The sequence below is a fragment of the Phyllopteryx taeniolatus genome, chromosome 5 (assembly GCF_024500385.1).
Source record: "Phyllopteryx taeniolatus isolate TA_2022b chromosome 5, UOR_Ptae_1.2, whole genome shotgun sequence".
NCBI classification, from domain to species: Eukaryota; Metazoa; Chordata; class Actinopteri; order Syngnathiformes; family Syngnathidae; genus Phyllopteryx; species Phyllopteryx taeniolatus.
This window is the reverse complement of record NC_084506.1, coordinates 4327736-4349326: the sequence shown is the minus strand read 5'-3', so window position 1 is coordinate 4349326 and position 21591 is coordinate 4327736. Positions and strand designations below refer to the sequence as shown.

At 41.1% G+C, this 21591-nt stretch overlaps 1 protein-coding gene across 8 annotated transcripts in view; it reads right to left on the bottom strand.

Moving 5' to 3' along the window:
- Positions 1-5725: 5725 nt before the first annotated feature.
- wwp2 (WW domain containing E3 ubiquitin protein ligase 2) overlaps positions 5726-21591 on the bottom strand; it is a 118569-nt gene continuing 102703 nt past the window's right edge. For all 8 annotated transcript variants that reach the window (XM_061775243.1, XM_061775246.1, XM_061775247.1 and 5 more), the window contains 8 exons: positions 20489-20648; positions 17226-17359; positions 13357-13497; positions 13027-13147; positions 12687-12791; positions 12457-12553; positions 8323-8395; positions 5726-6364 (listed from right to left, as the gene is read on the bottom strand). In XM_061775243.1, the coding sequence (XP_061631227.1) occupies positions 6265-6364; positions 8323-8395; positions 12457-12553; positions 12687-12791; positions 13027-13147; positions 13357-13497; positions 17226-17359; positions 20489-20648 (931 nt within the window). In that variant the 3' untranslated portion in view covers positions 5726-6264. The remainder of the gene's footprint in view (positions 6365-8322; positions 8396-12456; positions 12554-12686; positions 12792-13026; positions 13148-13356; positions 13498-17225; positions 17360-20488; positions 20649-21591) is intronic.

Genomic DNA, 21591 nt, shown 5'->3' with positions numbered 1-21591 from the left:
TGGGCGTGTTCCAGCTACCTATTGTTCACACCTATGGGGGAAAGGAGGCTGCATTGACCTTGGAAGTGGGAAGTCGGCGCTGTGAATGACGTCACTCCCGAATCTCCAGTATTGACCAAGTCGGAAAAAAAGATGGAGACCCCTGCGAAATAAAACAACTGGACAAATATGCGGTCTTTCCGTAACCTTTAAAGGTCAGAGGACAAAGATGTGATGTGGTCGGTTAAAATTCATATTTGCATTGTTTTTATGTTATGTAAGTCACGTCACTGAGGAGTGTGATCCCCCTGTAGTTGGAAAACAACCTCCGGCCCCCTTCTTAAAAAAGGGGGACCACCACCCCAGTCTGCCAATCCAGAGGCACTGTCCCCGATGTCCACGCGATGTTGCAGAGGCGTGCCAACCAGGACAGCCCTACAACATCCAGAGCCTTGAGGAACTCCTGGCGAATCTCATCCACCCCCGGGGACTTGCCACCGAGGAGCTTTTTAACCACCTGGTCGTCGACCTCGGCGTGCAGCGGAGGTAGCCGGAAACTGGGTTGCTGGGTGTCATCTTTTCATGGCGTGTCCGCTACACCAAGCACCACCATAACGACCAGCAATAAAACACAGTAGCGCAGTAGGCCTAAGTGTTCATCAAATAAACAAGGGAGAGGTTTTATTCCTACTGAGTATTTTTAACATTATCGTAAACCGGTCAAACGTTATGCACAGTTACAGCATTAACACAGCACTTGAAAATAAGAAAATGGAAAAAGTGCATTTCAGTGACTTCTTTTTCTTTATTTTTGTAACATTCAGGGTCTACATGTACATTGCATACAGAAGATTCACACTATGAATCTATTCCATCATTGGGAAGAAAATTCTGTGTTGTTAGCAGAATGTGTGCTCAGTGGGAGAGTGTAAACTACAATTATTGTGGATTTAAATATCCAAAAGTCTAATTCAACCAGAACTTTGTTGAATCTGGTGCGTTTTTTTTTTTTTTTTCCTCCCCACATACCACCTGCATCTTGTCAACCCCAATGCACACACATAATGCTTTTTTTGTTGACTGTCTGACATGAAATCAGACTAAACCTTTCCTGTTATAGGATTATTAAAATTATTTTGATTCGCTAAATGCCAGAATAATGAGAGAAGTATTCTTTTGTTACAATAAAATATAACAGGCATGCTCGTGGGGTCAGACAGTTGAGGGGGGGGGGGGGGGGGGGGGGGGGGAAGCATGTCATTTTAAACAGTCATGACTAGAAATAATGGCACCAATATTTTTTAGCACAACTATACGTATTATATATTCAGATATGTTTCAGTGACACGGCACAAGCTTTTACATAGCATGCAGTATTCCTATATATTGTGAGCCCCTCGCTCGAGTAGCTTTATAACACGCTGCACAGAAAGTCTTTGCAGTGTCTGTTGGCTTTTCATATCCAGTGGGTACAGAAACTATTCAGACCCCCTTAAATGTTTCACTCTTTATTATATTGCAGCCATTTGCTAAAATAATTTAAGTTAGGGTTAGGTTTTTTTGTCCCCTCAATGTACACACAGCACGCCATATTGACAGTAAAAAGCAGAATTGTTGAAATGTTTGCAGATTTATTAAAAAAGAAAAACTCAAATATCACACAGCCATAAGTATTCAGACCCTTTGCTGTGACACTCGTATATTTAACTCTGATGCTGTCCATTTCTTCTGATCATCCTTCAGATGGTTCTACACCTTCATTGGAGTCCAGCTGTGTTTGATTATACTGATTGGACTTGATTAGGAAAGCCACACACCTTTCTACACAAGACCTTACAGGTCACAGTGCATGTCAGAGCAAATGAGAATCACGCGGTCAAAGGAATTGGCTGAAGAGCTCAGAGACAGAATTGTGCAAGGCACAGATCTGGCCAAGGTTACAAAAAAAATTCAGGTTCCTCAGAGCACAGTGGCCTCCATAATCCTTAAAAGAAGAGATTTGGGATGACCAGAACCATTCTTAGAACTGGCCGTCTGGCCCAACTGACCAATCGGGTGAGAGAGGTAAAGAAGAACCAAAAAATCACTGTAGCTGAGCTCCAGAGATGCAGTCGGGAGATGGGAGAAAGTTCTAGAAAGTGAGCCATCACTGCAGCCCTCCACCAGTTGAGACTTTATGGCAGAGTGGCCCGACAGAAGTCTCTCCTCAGTCCAAGACACAGGAAAGCCCGCATGGAGTTTGCTAAAAAAAACACCTGAAGGACTCCAAGATAGTGAGAAATAAGATTCTCTGGTCCGATGAGACCAAGATAGAAATTGTTGGCCTTAATTCTAAGCGGTACGTGCGGAGAAAACCAGGCACTCCTAATCACCTGTCACAACAGTGAAGCACGGTGTTGGCAGCATCATGTAGTGGGGTGTTTTTCAGCTACAGGGACAGGACGACTGGTTGCAATTGAAGGAAAGATGAATGTGGCCAAGTACAGGGATATCCTGGACGAAAACCTTCTCCAGAGTGCTCAGGACCTCAGACTGGACCGAAAGTTCACCTTTCAACAAGACAATGACCCTAAGCACACAGCTAAAATAACAAAAAAGTTGCTTAAGAACAACTCCGTGACTGTTCTTGAATGGCCCAGCCGGAGCCCACACCCCAGTCTGCCAATCCAGAGGTACTGTCCCCGATGTCCATGCGATGTTGCAGAGGCAACCAGGACAGCCCAACAACATCAAGAGCTTTTAGAAATTCCGGGCAATTCTCATCCGCCCCCGGGGCCTTTCCACCAAGGAGCTTTTTAACCACCTTGGTGACCTCATCCCCAGACATAGGCGAGCCCGCCAGAGAGAACCCAGACTCTGCTTCCTCATGGGACGGTGTGTCGGTGGAATTGAGTTCTTCTTCTAAGTATTCTCCCCACCGACTCACAACGTCCCTAGTCGAGGTCAGCAGTGCAGCATCCTCACTATACACAGTGTTGATGGTGCACTGCTTCCCCCTCCTGAGACGCTGGATGGTGGGCCAGAATTTTCTCGAAGCTATCCGTAAGTTGTTCTCCATGGCCTTACCAAAGTCCTCCCACACCCAAGTTTTTGCCTCAGTTACCACCAAAGCTGCATTCCACTTGGCCAGACGGTACCCATCAGCTGCCTCGGGAGTGTCAGATCTCACTTACCCCAGCACCTATGGTACCAAAAGAGTCCTGACCGGCTCTCCGTTTAAAGCTCCCCGTTGTCCTCGCGTAATACGCAATAGACCGTAAACGGCGACGGGAGCTTGCTTAGGCCGGTGCCGAGAGACATTTGTCTAGGTTCAATCAGCCGCCAATGAAGCATCGGGCCCTTAAGTTAGCCCACACCTCGACAGAGTAACATTAGCAGATGTTGGGCGAAGATCTAACCACATCTTTAAAACTGTTCCTTCTCTTAATGATCTTTTGCATTTGTTACTGACCGAGGATTATTCGACGGTCTTTACACGACAGTCAGGACTTGTTATTACTTTATGTTATAGCCAAAATAACCTTTCAAGAATAAGAGTAAAATGTTTAGAGGCTATGTTAGTGAAGTGTTATTACTGTATGTCTGCCAACATTCAGAATCAGAATCATCTTTATTTTGCCAAGTATGTCAAAAACACACAAGGAATTTGTCTCCGGTAGTTGGAGCCCCTCTAGTACGACAACAGATAGTCAATTGACAGAGAACACTTTTGAGACAGAAAGACATTGAGAAAAACAGTCACTGAGCAATAAAAGGTTGCTACTCATCTGACAATTGTGCAAAAAGGTGCAGTCCTCTAGCAATTAGAGCAGTTTTGAATGACAAACAGAGCAATAGTTACAATAGCGTAATGACCATTGTGCAAAGGGCGCCGAGACTTCAATCGATAATAAGGGACAATGTCGATTGTGCAAATGTTGCAGATACTACTCAGTCGATTGTGCAAATGGTGCAGATACTACTCAGGCACGAGTGGCCAGTATTGGTCAACAACAGATATGCAAATAGTGCAGTGTGGCGAGACGAATACAGTGAATGCACAAGTAATGTATAATTGGCCCGACAGAAATGTGACAACAAACTCAAGAAAAAAAAAATTGGCAGCATGTTGCAATGGAATTGTAAGTTAACTGTTTAAGAAGTTAATGGCAAGAGGGAAGAAGCTGTTGGAATGTCTGCTAGTTTTAGTTTGCATTGTTAGGTAGTGCCTACCTGGGGGAAGGAGCTGGAAGAGCTGGTGATCAGGATGTGGAGGGTCCAATAGGATTTTGCACACTCTTGTCTTAGTTCTGGCAGCATGCAAGTCCTCAAGGGTCGGGAGGGGGGTACCGACAAGATTTTCAGCAGTTTTGATTGTCTGTTGCAGTCGGAGTTTGTCCTTTTTTGTAGCAGCACCAAACGAGACTGTGATGGAAGAACACAGGACTGATTTGATGACCGCTGCGTAGGACTGCCTCAACAGCTCCTGTGGCAGGCCGTGCTTCCTCGGAAGCCGTAGGGAGTACATCCTCTGCTGGGCCTTTTTGAGGATGGAGTTGATGTTGAACTCCCACTTCAGATCCTGAGAGACTGTAATTCCCAGGAACTTGAAGGTCTCCACGGTTTACACAAGGCAGGTGGACAGCGTGAGGGGCAGCTGTGGCGAAGTATTCCTCCTGAAGTCCACAATCATCTGTACAGTCTTGAGCGTGTTCACGTCCAGGTTGTGTCGGCCGCACCACAGCTGCAGCCGCTCCACTTCCTGAATACGCAGAATCGTCACCATCTTTGATGAGACCGATGACTGTGGTGTCATCTGCAAACTTCAGGAGTTTGACAGCCGGCTGCGTTGAGGTGCAGTCGTTTGCGTAGAGAGATAATATTTTGTTGTTTGAAGATGCGTCTCACATCCTCACATCTTGTGAAGACGATGTAATCTGAAGGTTACCAACTGTAAGGTAGTGATAGAGGAGAGTGTAGCTAGACAGCATAGAATGGTGGTGTATAACATGAGTCTGGTGGTGGGGAGCAAGATGAAGAAGACAAAGGTAGAGAAGAGAGACCCATGTGGTGGAAGCTGAAAAAGGAAGAGTTTTGTGCGACTTTTCGAGAAGAGGTGAGACAGACTCTTGGTGGACAGGAGCTTCCAGAAGACTGGACCACTGCAGCCAAGGTGATCAGAGATACAGGCAGGAGAGTACTTGGTGTGTCCTCTGGTAGGAAAGGGGAGACTTGGGAGGTGGAACCACAGCAACCGAGCTAAAAATAGCTCAAATAAACGAAGAAAATGCGGGACACTGCGAGGACTGAGAAGAGGAGAGGGGAATACATGGAAATGCTACATAGGGCGAAGGTAGAGGTGGCAAAGGCCAAACGAGGCATATGATGACACGCATGCCAGGTTGGCATTGTTTGGAATAACATCACCGAGTTAGAAGCATGCTCAACTGTTGCCATGACGAGTGTATACGAGTGCTTGTCGTGAGAAATTCATTTTTAAAAATGTGCCAGCCCACATATCCCATGACTTTGGGCAAGAGGCGGGATGCACCCGGAACTGGTCACCAGCCAGTCGCAATTTAGTCTTTGTGTACATTAGAAACATCTTCTGCGTAAGTACAGCGTGTGGGTACTTTTGCCACCTCTGCTAAGCACTGTAGTGCTTACAATGTCAAACGCATATTTTCCTTAAAGATACATATAATTTACTTAACATATTCAAAAGGTATTAGATGTCACACTCCTTTTTAAAAAGCAACTCAAACTGTTCAAGATTGAAATGTCATTTATTTTATTTATGTACAAGATAAACAATTAGCATTCATAATCAACAGGATAAAGTAAAAACAAAAAAACATCTCCAGCTTTTGAAACGGAAGAGCTACGTCTCTGTTTCTGCTCTGGAAAGACATGCAATCAAATTCTCTCTCTCTAACATTCAACACTGTCTACCTTGCACACCTTCAAAAACTGAATTATTTCTCTTGTATGGATATGTTACACTACATTGGTGATCATCTTGTCTGACTTTGATCAATCATGAAGTGTGGGGGTGGACTTCAGTCAAATATAATTCTGTGCAATGTTGCCAAACTCAAACTATTTATATGCATATAAAATATGGCATTCATATTGAGCATTGTGCACAATTTCTGTCTCCATCCCACAGCCCTAACACTATCCATGATCTATACATGATCTATGATGAAAGGTGTAGGGGCTTGATGACCTGTTATTTTAAAAAATGCAACTACAAAACACTAGACAGCTCAATCATTTATTTCCAGGTTGCATTTGCTTACATGATCACTCCTGTCCGAATCCCTCGGTCTCCTCAATAGCAAACATTAGTTTCTCTCGCAGCTGCTCCAAGCTTCTGTAAGGCGGCAGATCCAAGCGATTAAAGCTATGGAGTAAATCAAGAAATAAAGGTCAATTCATTATTAAAAATAGCTCAAATACAGTCTCTTCTTGTTGTTGGTGGACTAAGGAAGTACAGTAATCCCTCGTTTATCATAAAACCCATGAAATCAGGAATTTAAAAAAATTGAATACAGTGAAGAAATCATTTTCTGTTCTTCACCGGTCTTCCTCCAAACCCTTGGACATTGATTCCTGAATTAAAGGCATACTTTACTTTCATCGGAAAAGAAGACCTTGGACCACTGGCCAACAGAGTCTAGTCCTTCTTCTCCTTTGGCCAGTTGAGACGCTTCCTACGTTGGCTCAGGCTCAGAAGTGGCTTGACCCGAGGAATCCGACAGTTGTTGCCCATCTCCCGGATGCATCTGAATGTGGTGTTTTTTTTAAGCTGTAACTCCTGCCTTAATCCACTCTTTCTGGATCTCTGCTAGATTGTTGAATCTTCTCTGTTTGCTAATCTGCTGAAGCCCACCGTCATCTCTTTTGCTGGTGCATCTTCTCCTGCCACATTTTGTCCTTCCGTTGATATGCTTGGACACAGCACTCTGTGAACAGCCAGCCTCCTCAGCTATGCACTTTTATGGCTTACCAATCCTATGAAGGGTGTCAATGATGGTCTTCTGGCAAGTTGTCAAGTCCGCAGTCTTCCCCATATTGAACCCCACTGAGACAATTTAATGACACCTGAGGAAACCTGTGCAGGTGCTTTGACTTTAGTAGATGATTAGTGTGTGACACTCAGTTTGAAACATTTATGGCCTGCAAAATTTGGGCTGATTTCGTCACAGTATTAAAATTTTTTGAATTCCTGATTTCGTGGTTTTTATGAACAGGACGCCCAAATTAAGTAAAAATAAACAAATAAATACTTGAAATTGTTCAAAAATTTTGGACCCTGAATCTACAATCTATGAAAGTAATTATAGAAATAAATGAACTTTTCCATGATATTTAAATTTGTTGGAAAGGGTCTCTATTTTGTCGGGAACGACAAAACTTCTTATCGTGCGACACAATCCACGACCAATGATTTGGACCTACGCTAGCCCTACGATGCCAAAATGAAAAGTCTAGCATGTTTGATTTTTTGGATATCTTCTGTGTAGTGTGAAGTATCAACGACAAATCAACCAATGGGATTGTGTACTGTAACCGGCGCATCGCCTTTCGTACTTGCTGTTGTCAACATACTTGCAAGCCGTTGTCAACATTTAGTCACGTGCACAAAACAAGAGCATGATTCAAAAGAACGCCGGCATGTTTAGGTACAACCGTTAGTGCTAGCACTAGCTTGCTAGGCTACATAACGTTTTGTTGCCTCCTTGCAAACTGTATCGTATTAAAAGTACGTGAAAATACCTCAAGCAATCCTTGAATGAATGTTCTCTCCTGAGCACCGGTGAAGACCACCACATATTTTTCTTCATTTTGTTCCCCCCCACAAAATACATTGGCCCGGCGCATTGTTGTTGTCGTCGCCATGGTAATGAGTTTATCCGGTCGCGTTGACCGTTGACATGTTTTCTGGTTCCGCCTCTCCGACAGTGTAGTAGTACAATCGTGAAAGACCAAATTTGTCTTGTAGTCTAATCCAGGCATAAGTGTCTACAGTATTTGTCCTTATGTGAGTCACTGCTGCCACATCATAGTCAAATAGCAATGCTAACTGAACCAAAGATGTGCAGGTGAGTAACTGCACCACACAGATGAACAACACAAAACAAACAAAAAAATGCAATGCACTGACTCCGCAATGACTGAACCGCAATACAGCGACGGATTACTGTAATAATAATTACGAGAGATGAACCATCACCACTCCCCCCCCACCCCCCCACCCCCATTATTTTGGCCAGAATCTTAAAAACATTATATAGCCAAGGAGAAAACAACACTATTAGTGTTCTCTAATGTTCCCCACTACACCAGTTGGTTTCTTACCATGTGTGGCTTCTTGGAAGCCAAGTCTCCTTCCCCACTTTGTCTATACAGAACTTCTGGGGGCCATTACTTCCTGCAAGGTTAAACAAAAAAATTGCAAAGAATTAGCTATTATAGCCTTACAAACTTAAATATCAACAACATGAATATTAGGGGTAGAACTACTTAAGGTTATTGTAGTCAAGGCTCAAGTGACGATAGTTGCGTCGACTTCGACTAATCGATGATGTTATTGATACTTTTTTTCAGTTGTCAACTCGCTGTGCGTTCAAATCACTCTGCCCGCCATCCTCAGTCAAACAGGCCCCCCCCCCTAGCTCATTTATCCAACCACATTCAGACACTTGCTCATCCAATCACATTCGGACACCTTCAAGACCTTCTCGATAGTCGGAAATTGTACAGCTTCAACAGCGACTCATGAAACACGAAAGTTGCAAACGTTTTACAAAATCTGACTGTCTGTAAAACAATGACTCTATCTGTGACCTTTTATTAGATGAATGAGTTGGTGGGTGGGGCCAGTGAAAGGAGGAAGAGGATTGAGTGTGTTTTTTGCGGGACGAAGGCTGACAGTTGAGAGAAACTCGAGTTGGGTGTTTTCTTAGGTGACATCAAGCACCCATTTTTATAATAAGAGAGGTTTTTGATTGACCACCATTGGTCTTTGTTTCATCGTCCAAACAGACGCTAAAGAATATTGTCTTTGCACTGTTACAGAAGGGCATTTGGTGAATTCACTGACAGCTGACGAGAAGATTTAAGGCTGCTCATCAGCTTGCGTTAGCAGTTGCTTTTTGAGATGGGCTTGCATTTATTATATTTGAGGATAGATTTACATATTTTGCAAGTGACTGTGCTACTGATTTTACTTTGAGTGAAATATTTCCACACGCTTGAGACACCGGTGCTAATTTGCTCTGCAAACCCCCCACCTGTTATTTTCAGCGAGGCAGTCGTGTCGTTAATGCCAACAAAACATATGTGATCAATCAATCATTGCGGAGTGGAGTAAATACGACATGACATGCAGTTTTGGAAGATTTTCCTCAAAGATTCATTAAATACATTTCTTTGGTTAATAATTAGAATGATTAAAAAAAAATAAAAATGTAGACGGCATTAATTGCAGCTGTAGACGTAATTGTTTTCACAAAGTACTTTTTATGAAATTTCAATAGCTATTGGAAGAATCATCTTAAAAATTATTAACAATAAATACCTTTTTTAAACAACTCAAAAAGGAGAAAATGTGACCTGGCAGTTGAATGAAAAGGCAGATATAGGACCAGAGAGTCTGATCTAAACCTTCTTAATATTCTAATGTGTATGTCAGATCAAACAAAATAAAAGTCCAGATGACTGATTTTTTTTTGTTGAGAAAAATTAGAATTTCAGCAGCTGGCACACTGTGGTGTATTTTTAATAGTGTCCTATTTAGACATTTTCACAGTACAGCAGAGTGCATGTAAGATAGTGATTGCTTCAACTATCTTCTCTTTGAACGATCTAATGAAGAGAACAATTGCATTCTTGGGACCGTTTGCTCATCTAGCAGGTCTCCCCTGCTGTTTACAGGAAAATAAGTCCTCTGGGTAAGCTAAGAGGCCAAGCCAGAAACGGGGACTGCCATTGAACTATCAAAGGGAACGATTGCCTTTTGGTAAAGGGGGAAGGCTTAAACTCTCGACTTTTCAGGCACCAAATGAATTTTCAGGGCGTACGGTTGAGTCATGGACAGAGAGTCACCTTATGGACAAAGCGACACCAACTATAGGTAAGAGGACATAGCTTTACTATTCAAACCCACCCAGTGAACCAATCAGGCTTAGGGGTGGTACTTAAGAGTACGCCCACAGATGTGAGACTTTATAAACTTGTGACTGAGAATTTCTGGTGGGCTTTTAGTGAAGCTGACTTTGAAAACAGCTGTAATGACACAAAGGCTTGTTCAATAAACCTGATTTATCCCAAATCCCTGTGTCTCGAAGCATTCTTTGCTCCTACCAGACAGAAACACTTTCTCAGCCATATGAGGACATTTTACAGACACGGAAATTCACGAAAATACAACATAAATTTGGTCTCTCAAGCTCACCGGTATACAGTATAATCCACACCCAGTAAATACGAACGGCAGTCCAAAAATAATGAGTCCAATTTAATTTAACCTGTTAATTATTTTTTTTCTGAAATGTTTGCCGTTTGTAGTTTAAATACTTGTTTAAAGGTTGTTGTTTTTTTTAGTTGTTTGTTTAGTTTAAGCCTGGGTGACAGGTTAGCACATGTGCCTCACAGGTCTGAGGACCCGGGTTCAAATCCAGCCTCGCCTGTGTGGAGATTGCCTGATCTCCCCCTGCCTGCGTGGGTTTTCTCCTGGTACTCCGCTTTCCTCACCCATCCCCAAACCATGCATGGTCGGTTAATTGAAGACTCTAAATTGTCTGTAGGTGTGAATGGTTGTTTGTTTATATGTTCCCTGCGATTGGCTGGCGACCAGTTCGGAGCTCAGAGTCAGCTGAGATAGGCTCCAGCACGCCCGCGACCCCAGTGAGGATAAGCGGTGTGGAAAATGTACGGATAGTTTAAACCTGTCCTCACTTCCAGCCATTTTGGAATTTAGGTCATTGTTGGATGCCCGTCAGAAGCAGAGCGCTGTGATTGAATTTCTTGCTTTCGAAGGGGAACTACCGCTAAACATTTTCAAAATGTTGCAAAATTTGTGTGGGATTAGGGTTATGTCATAAATAGTGACACGAGGGTGATGTCATCAATTCAACGATCTTCTCTGAATAGTGCCTAGGTCCTAGCACTATTCCCAGGATTAACCACTGAGGAGGGTCTGGCGCTCCGTTGCTTGTCATGAGGTCACTCAAAAGCAGGCACTCGTTTTTGCCTTTGCGCCTGGAGACATATTTTTGACTCTGCTGTGGCCTATTTTTCAACCTTTTGAAAATGTTTAGTGGTGACTCCGCTTCCAAAGCAAGAAATTCAATCACAGCTTTCCGCTTCTGACGGCCATCCAATAATGACCTCATTTCCACAATGGCTGACAGGAAGAGGACAGGCTTAAACTAAACTTAAAAAAAAAAAAAAAAAAAAAAAGCAAGCAAGTAAACAAACCGTGAACATTTCAGAAGGACTTTTCAATTATTGGAAGCTTAAATAAAGTTTATTTTTTGACTGCTCCTCGTACATAAAAAGAAAAAAACAACAACAAAAAAATCCGTACAAAAAATAAAAAATCGGTACCAAAAAAAAAAAAAAAAAAAAAGTCCAGAAGCCATTGTAAAAGCCACATATACTGTATTATTTATACTGGACTGCTCCCTCTGGGGTGCATGCCTCAGACTGACGTTGGTGTCAAGATGAAGTCGACTGTCAGAAGATTAAAGTATAGCTAAATCTAAAGTCAGCTGTTCTAATTTTTTCACAGAGCAGAGACACTGCGTTTTGCATTGTTGTTAGCATTTACTTAGCATAGAAAACTATGAGCTTTTTCTAAATATGCAACGTGTAATTATCCTTTTTTTATGTTTAGTTTCACATAAAACATTGAGACAACTGGGAGTGGCATTAAAAAGCTTGAAGCATTTATTATTTTTTTAATTGTTCACTATTTGCCAAACTGCGGCTTATTGTCAAGTGAGTTGAATTGCGTTCACTGGCACCATACAGGGCTCGTATCTCAAGCTTGCGCTCCTAAGTCGAAGCAAAAACATCAGCCGAATGACAGATCGACGTGCATTATTTCAAAAACTCATAAGTGGGATCTCTCGCATCTCAAGGCACCACTGTGTAAGGATAGTTATTTGCTCAGTACAACAGAAGCTTGGATGTATTTAAAATATCTACAGATACTGAATTAAAATCTCTGGCAAGACAACATTGATCTCAAGTTTCTTTGACCGTAGAAACAAATTTAACAAAATGTTTCCACAACAAATTCTGAACTCTTTCTGTTTTTACATCAACTTTGGCTGCCATGCAGGGAAAAAGCATTGCTTTTATTGCTTGAGTAACTGCACAACACAACCTTTTGCTCCATACGTCAGATCAATAAAATTCAATTTTCCAGTTCCACTTGCTCGATAAAAATTCTTCAAATCCGAACAGAGTTGTGTGAAAGTGTACCGATAAGCTCAGCGAAGCCTCCAACTGGCAGACGACAGGTTCCTGTTACAAACTGAAGAAGACGGATTCTCTTCTCGTTGTCCATCTCCTTCACCACCTGGAGAAGAACACACCTGAATCTTATTAACAAGGGCACCATGAGTCACACATATGGTCATCACATCCTTGCTGATATGAGCCCTGTAGGGTTTTTGTAATTTCCCATCATCCTCTGTGCTCCCTCAACATACCTGCCAGAACCAATGGATCTGTTTGGTGTTCTTGGTGTAATGTCGGTATATGGTGTTCTTCTGCCAGTCTACCAAATCAATCTCCTGCATCCCACACAGCATCAGCTGACAAATACAAAGCAGATGAATGAGTCCATCAAAAGCTGGTTTGTGTGTGGTTTATATAGTATTTGATGGCCCTTTTTATAATTTTGTCTAAATTTGCCAAAATACACTCAAAGAAATACAATATGTGGAAGTAGAAATGCTATGCTTATCCACCACCGCTTAAATATGAGGGAAAATTTGCCGTAGAGGTGATTATTCTTTTAATTGGCAACACTCCATCCCCAGCCCTCACCTCCAGTTCCTTCTCGTCAAAGTAGCGAAGCCATTCCAGAGGGACCACCTCGTTGAAGCCATCCAAGAAGGCTTTGGTTTGTTCCTCCACCCCGCGTGTGAACCTCCAGTCCGTTAGCAAGCTGATGCAAAGGGAAACCTGTTTTTTACGGTTGAACTGCCTGGTACTTACACTATTCTTATACAATGTACAGCGCTTTTTGTGCAGTTGTGGTTGTTAAAAGTTGAGAGTTGAGTTTATTCCTTCTCAGTATTGCTTCAATTAATTGTTGACTTAATTTCCCCTCCTATATGCTGAGCTATGTCAACATTGCCACTGGTGGTTGTTTACCTGATGTACTCCTCCTTATTCTCCTCATTGACCAATATGTTCTCTCCATCATCCTTCAGCTGGTGGGTGGACAATTTCCCAAGGATCTCCATGTCCTGTGCAAAATACAGCTCCACACCACATTCCTCCAAGCTGTTCTCTCTGGACACAACAACGACAGACTATTAATAATAGATATCCTATTCTTGGTGTAAATCCTATCTGGATCAAAACTAGCTGCATCTTTTGCAGATAATGTCAACTGAAAGATGACTAGTAATAACCATAAGAGTTAGTCAAATTCCTGTGGAATTTTAAAATTCTGCTATCGGTGTCAAATCTGTAAGACAACATTCGTTGCTAACTAATAGTAAGACAGCAACCTGAGAAGATAATGTGCTAAGGCACAATGATACAGGTACAGGTGAAAAATCCTTTACATCTACATCTCTTTGGGTAGTATTTCCAAAATGAATTTACACAACGTTAACATGTTAACAGTTGCAAAGCAAACATAGAGCAAGATAGCCAAATGAGTAGAAAAAAGCAAGTTAATTATTGTGGTTTACGTACAGGATCCCCAGAGTTGCATTTAGGCCCAGATAATTTTTGGAGGAGATACAATCATCTGCAATGTGGTTTAGTGGCATATGGAGGAGGCAAATCCTTGGTGCCATGCTCCATCCACGTGATGAAAACTCAAATTGCTTCATTCATTAACATCACCCATCTGTCTAATTAGGGTTAATATACAGTGGGTACGTAAAGTATTCAGACCCCCTTAAATTTTTTACTCTTCGTTATATTGCAGCCATTTTGCTGAAATCATTTAAGTTCATTTTCCCCTCAATAATGTACACAACAGCACCCCATATTGACAGAAAAAAAACAGAATTGGTGAAATCTTTGCAGATTAATTCAAAAAGAAAAACTGAAATATCACACGGCCATAAGTATTCAGACCCTGTGCTGTGACACTCATATATTTAACTCGAGTGCTTTCCATTTCTTCTGGTCATCCTTGAGATGGTTCTACACCTTCATTGGAGTCCAGCTATGTTTGATTATACTGATGGGACTTGATGAGGAAAGCCACACACCTGTCTATACAAGACCTTACAGCTCACAGCGCATGTCAGAGCAATTGAGAATCATGAGGTCAAAGGAACTGCCTGAAGACCTTAGAGACAGAATTGTGGCAAGGCACAGATCTGGCCAAGGTTCTCTTCACCCACTACCCACCCCTGAGTGTGGGAGGTATATAGTCTGGTTTAGTCAGTGTAGTGTCTTTTTTTTATTTACCAGTCGATCAGCACACAGCTAGCATCTACTCGACATGAAACTACATTCTTCTTCGTGTCCTTTTCTTCGCCTCTTTTTGACGTAATATTTTCACATAATATCCCCTAGTGTTCTGACTGTTATACCACAGGTGGATAAAATTATACCTTTATAACAAGATGACAAACTTGTGTTCCTCTTTTTTTAATTTGCCTTATGTTTTTGATTGTCACAAGAGATGCCAAGTTTAAACGGAAACCTATTAATACTTGTTTGAAATTGCCTCACTATAAATGTTTGTAGACAAGAAAATGCAGTTTCCTGATATATGCACAATGTGAATATAAGAAAAATACTGTTACCTAAAAGAGGAAACTAATTGGTCATTCATTAATGTTTCATTTTCTCTTGTGTATTCATAATTGCTCTTAATCAAGCAAAAATATATTTTATCCTGACACTTGATTATTCCGATAGACTGATCAATAGAATACTCAGCACGACTGGATGCAAATTCTTATAAGTGACAGGTCTGTTTAATGTCACTTCAGAAATAAAGTGAAAAAAACTCAGTTGTAGTACAGCATTTTCATAAAACAATTTTTTTTATATAGCGCATTTCATACACAAGGTAACTCAATGTGCTTTACATGATAAAAACATTTAAAAACAAAGAAAAAACAGCTAATAAACATTTAAAACAAAGTTAAAAAATAAAAGTACAATTAAAACAGCGTACAGGGCTAGAAACCACTTAAAAGTGGAAATGCTCTAAAAAGCATGAGGAAAAAAAAGTTTTTAACCTGGACTTAAAAACATGCAGACTTGGGGCTGAAGTCACTTCTGTGGTGACTTATTCCATGTGTGCAGCATAATAGCTAAATGCTGCTTCACCATGTTTGCTTTGGAGTCCACTATTTGATCTGAGACTTTCGATCTCAGAGCCCGACTAGGTTTATTTCCCATTAGCAATTCTTTCATGTATTCAGGACCTAAACCATTTAGTGATTTATAGACCAGTAGCAGAACTTTAAAATGAATTCTAAAGCTGACTGGGAGCCAGTGTAAAGACTTTAGAATTGGAGTAATATGCTCTAACCTCGTTATTCTGGTCAGAACCCAAGCTGCAGCATTCTGAATGAGCCGCAGATGTTTAATGCTCTTTTTGTGGAGTGCAGTCAGAAGACCATTACAATAGTCACGTCTACTTGAGATAAAAGCATGGATGAGCTTCTCCTGGTCTGCTTGACACATGCAAGCCTTCACTCTGGATATGTTCTTCAGATGGTAGAAGGCAGTTTTAGTAATTGATTTGATATCACTGTTGAAAGTCAGGTCGGAATCGATCAGTACACCAAGGTTTTGGACTTGAGTGGCTCAGGTATTTCCTAACAGCAATCCTATTTTCTTTATTGCCAAAAACAATTCTCAGTTTTGTTGTGGTTTAATGGAAGAAAATCCTGGCTCATCCAGTGATTTATCTGTTTTAGACAGCGACACAACACCTTAATTGAACTGTAGCCATCTGGAGACACTGCTAGATATAACTGTGTGTCACCTGCATAGCTATGATAGTCAAAATTAAAGTTCTGAAGAATTTGACCCAAGGGTAGCATATACAGGCTGAACAGCAGGGGTCCAAAAACTGACCTTTGAAGGACCCCATAGGTCATTGCCATTTGATGAGATTGAACACTTCCAATGGTTACAAAATAACTCCTTTTCTCCAGGTAGGACCTGAACCATTTAAGGACTGTTCCATTTAAACCTACCCACGTTTCCAACCTGTTCAGCAGTATATTATGATCTACCGTATCAAAAGCCGCACTGAGATCCAACCAGAGCAGAATTGACACCTTTCCCGAGTCAGTATTCAACCTTATATCATTTAGCACTTTGATAAGAGCAGATTCCGTACTGCGATGAATTCAGAAACCTGATTGAAATTTGTCAAAAAGTCAATTTAAGTTCAAGAAATTGCTGAGTTGATTAAAAATAACTTTCTCAACAATCTCGACTATGAAATGGAGGATAACTGAAAACCTAGTATCAACCGGTTTTGAAGAGGCAATAAACTAAGCCCGCCATTGACGACTGGCTTTGAAATTTTGATTAGCCCCCTAGTTTTCTTATCAAGGTTTGACTTGTTTATCTAATTTGTTTTGATAAATAAATGTTTTGTTTTAAATATATTAAATATATAAATGCAGTATATAATATATCCATACTCATTAAATATAAATATATAAAAATATATTTTCATTTTGTTGGTAAAATGACTTGAAAGGACTCAAAACTGAAAGTGTAGGACTTGCGACTTGACTAGAGACATGCATGTCTCGACTTGAGACTTGACTCGGGACTTGTCTGTCTCGATTTAGGACTGGACTCGGGACTTGCCTGTCCTGACTTGGGACTTAACTCAGGACTTGAGGGCAAAGACTTGAGACTTACTTGTGACTTGCAAGGTATTTACTACTTAGTCCCACCTCTGCTGTATACATTACGCATGTATGGACAGGGGAGTGGTATTAATGAACTTCTGATCTGAAAAATAACCTGCAGTTCTCACACCATGTCTATATATGTGAACACATTTAAATACTTACTTAACCCACATGATGGAGTTATAAAACTCAGGGTCGATGGACTCCAAGTCTTTCAGTGTGTTTTTTTTGTCCAGCATTCGCTTGTAGAATGGAAGTGTAAAGCCTGTGTCGATGAACTTCCCATGGTAGAGAGCCTACGAGGAGTATAATTATGTTGATAATACATTGATTAATTACATATTTTCACACAGAAACAAGTTACACTAATGATACCTTTGCTTAACTGGATCGAACAAGTTGAACAATTGGAATTTTATAGTGTTATAACACAGGACAAACTCAAAGTGCAAAAACGTTTGGATGCTGTACCGTCATTGTGGACATGAGACCAGCATATCTGACAGTTCGTTTTTTTATGCCACCACAGAAGGGTACTAGTAACGGCAACAAGAGAGGAAATATAATGAAGACCATGAAACCGGAACTGTGGTCCCACATTTAAGGAAGGCAATGCAAGTCAGGTTGATCTGTTACACAAATTACACACAAAGTTATTTAGTCTCTGCCCAAGCTGCTACAATATACACAAGTGAGCTGTGTAGGTGACATCCTCTCTATGCACGCTCATCATTGTGTTTGTCATTTTCTAATTGATTACATGTGTGGATCCACTTATTATTGTTCAAAAGTCTTATTATTAACAGGTTAGTTTACATTTACACTTGTATTACAGAATGCTGCAATGTTATTGAAAATACTGCCTGTACAGTTATTATTATTATTATTACTTTTTTACAATGGCAATGGTTTAGGGCGGCACGGTGGACGACTGGTTAGCATATCTGCCTCCCAGTTCTGAGGACCCGGGTTATGTGGCATTTGGATGTTCTCCCCGTGCCTGCGTGAGTTTCCTCTGGGTACTCTAAATTGCCCGGAGTAAGTGCGAATGGTTGTTTGTTTATATGTGACCTGATTGGCTGGCGACCAGTTCAGGGTGTACCCCGCCTCTTGTCCAAAGATAGCTGGGATAGGCTCCAGCACCCCCGCAACCCTAGTGAGGATAAGCAGTATGGAAAATGGATGAATGGATGGATGGATGGCAATGGTTTGACTCTGTGCAAATGTATTTTGGCCTAGAAATTGTATTATATTGTAGCTATAATTGTAGCTTCATCTCTTTGTTGATTCATGTTACATCATTCATTCTATTTCACTGAAAACTTTACAACCACAAGATGCTGCAAATTTTAAACTGAAAGCTCAAACACAGCAATACATTTTCCATGCAAATGTGGCATGAGGCGATTCAGACAGAACCTGTGCCCCCATCCCCACACTATACCCCCCCCCCCCCCCCTCCCGCCCCATTCAGACAGAACCTGTGCCCCCATCCCCAGATTACCCCCCGAAAAAAAGAAAAAAAACAACGGGTGCAGTGCTGCAAAAATCCCAAAACAATATAGACACTTTAGAATGGCTCAGTCGTACAGTCTGCCCTGTACTAGTATATCCTGACTGGCCATGTGACAAACACCAATGAGAAAACAGAAGAATAAATGGACAGGATGAGTTGGAGGAAGAGAGCAAGGTGGCAATGGAACTTCAGGTACAAAGAAAGAAAGAAAGTGAGGTATTGCAACAAGAGAGGGCAACAAGTGAAAAAGTGAAAGTAAATGATGTTCCCACCATATACAGTACTGTCAGTAAAAAAAAAATAACTGAACCGAATTTTGTTATTTTGCACTTTAAAAGTATAATTAGTGTTTATTATTTGTTGAGATTATTTTTCATGGTTTTCTAATTTATCTTTTATTTAATCTATTCAAATTTAGAATATGCTTATGTTTAAGCAGTGGTTATGTTGAAATTTTAATATTTTTTTATTGAAGTTATTTTTCAGCATTTCATATGATTTTTATTTAATTGATTCAATTGTAGTACATTCTTATTTTTAAAGTTAATTTATGTAACTATTGGTTAAAAATAAATGGGTCACTTTTTCTCATACTGCAGCTTGATTGCTATTGTTATTGTATTGTATTGTATTATCTCTGAGTAATATCACTTCATCTTTAAGTAGTATCACTTCATCAAGCCTTTTCTAACATTTCACACTACAAAATAAGTAAAATATGCATTATTATTGCTGATATTAGATCGGACCGATATTGGTATCGGCCAAAAAATTAAAAGCTGCAACATCAATATCAGATCGTGATAAAGAAGTGAAAAAGTTGGATCGGGACATTCGTACTGCTTATCCTGTTCAGGGTTGCGGGGTGCTGGAGCCTACCCCATCTGAAGAGTGCCAAGGTTTTATGGTGGCTTGGGTGGTAGAGTTGACCCGAAAGTCATAGGTGTGATCCCCATCTCTATTGTGACTATGTCATAGTATCTGAAAGCAAGATACTGAATGCCGGGTTTTTTCTGGTCCTGTGTCAGTGTGTGACTGAGTTGTTACTTTCAAATTATGACCATATAGTCCAATAATCATTGTGTGAATGACGTGACAGTGTAAAAGAGCTTTGAGTACCTTTAAGGTAGAAAACCATCATATGAGTGACAATTGACTTTGTACTTACTGAACAATTAAAGGCTTAGGGCTTTATTTTCGTAGATAACACATCTGCGACCTGGCGCAAATGCCGGCGGATTCTGATTTTTGTGCAAGGGCAAGGCTCTCTGAGAGTGTTTGGCAATTTGGCAGACTGAGGATGTCCTTGAAGATGCGCCCTGTGACAATGTGGTGTCAGAAAGTCAGTCGAAACTTACACCTCCTCAGACTAAATCTTGGCACAAGGTAGACCGCTGGTCTAATTTGGTGAATTTTATCGGGGCAGAGGCAGACAGATACTGAGGTCCGCAGACAAGTCCCCAGTGGTATATCACCTGCTCATTCTGTATTTAATAAGGGTACCCACTCACATTGTGTGTTTCCAAACCGGCCAAGAGCAGTGACAATGCTCCAGTCACGCACGCATTGCTGCAATTACACATCGTCCTCTTCAGCAGAGATGTCTCCATTCGAGACTGTCATTGCGCCACATTTAATGGGAATGAGAGAAGCGAATGAAGTTGGCTATAAACACATCCACAGTGGCGCAGCCTGCCCACTATTGGATCCGGCGGGCTGCGCTGGAAATTACCAGCAACGGTCTAGCCCGGCCCTGCCACACAGTTGCACCGGCCGCCCTGGATTTATGCCAGTCACAAAAATAGGGCCCATAAATAAAAAACTGTATTAATTAATGTTAAGTATTACAATATATTTTTAATTTTATTTATTTTGTCTGTCAAACCCCAAATTGGACACTTCAACTCACCATAGCTATGAACCGTCCGATGAAGCGAAAGTACATGAGGTGATCTGGGTTGATGGAAGAGGCTGGGTTGATCTGCAGGCAGTAGTTGTTCTTGCCAGCATACTCAAACAGACAGTACATAGGGTTCAAAACCTCATGGGACAGCAGGAAGAACCACTCTCTGAAGAGTAACAGCACAAATGCATTTGAGTTAAAGTGCGATTAATGATTGGGAATAATAATAAGATATAAAAAAAAAAACATAGAAAGAGGGCCCAATCACTAAATACAACATCTGGCACACACTTCATGCATATTTTGATATGTCATTTGTGGGGGTAAGTTTAATACTGAGGGCATAGCAAAACTACAACCCCAATTCCAATGAAGTTGGGACATTGTGTTAAACAAATAAAAACAGAATACAATGATTTGGAAATCATGTTCAACCTATATTTTATTGAAGACACTACAAAGACAAGATATTTAATGTTCAAACTGATCAACTTTATTGTTTTTAGCAAATAATCATTAACTAAGAATTTTATGGCTGCAACACATTCCAAAAAAGCTGGGACAGGTGGCAAAAAAGACTGAGAAAGTTGAGGAATGCTCATCAAACACCTGTTTGGAACATCCCACAGGTGAACAGGCGAATTGGGAACAGGTGGGTGCCATGATTGGGTATAAAAGGAGCTTCCCTGAATTGCTCACTCATTCACAAGCAAAGATGTTGCGAGGTTCACCTCTTTGTGAACAAGTGCGTGAGAAAATAGTCGAACAGTTTAAGGACAATGTTCCTCAACGTACAATTGCAAGGAATTCACCACCATGTGGGCTCAGAAACACTTCAGAAAACCAAAGTCAGTAAATACAGTACAGCGCTACATCCGTAAGTGCAACTTGAAACTGTACTATACAAAGCAAAAGTCCTTTATCAAAAACACGCAGAAACGCCGCCGGCTTCTCTGGGCCCGAGGTCATCTAAGATGGACTGATGCAAAGTGGAAAAGTGTTCTGTGGTCCGACGAGTCCACATTTCAAATTGTTTTTGGAAATTGTGGACGTCTTATCCTCCGGGCCACAGAGGAAAACAACCATCCAGACTTTTATGGATGCAAAGT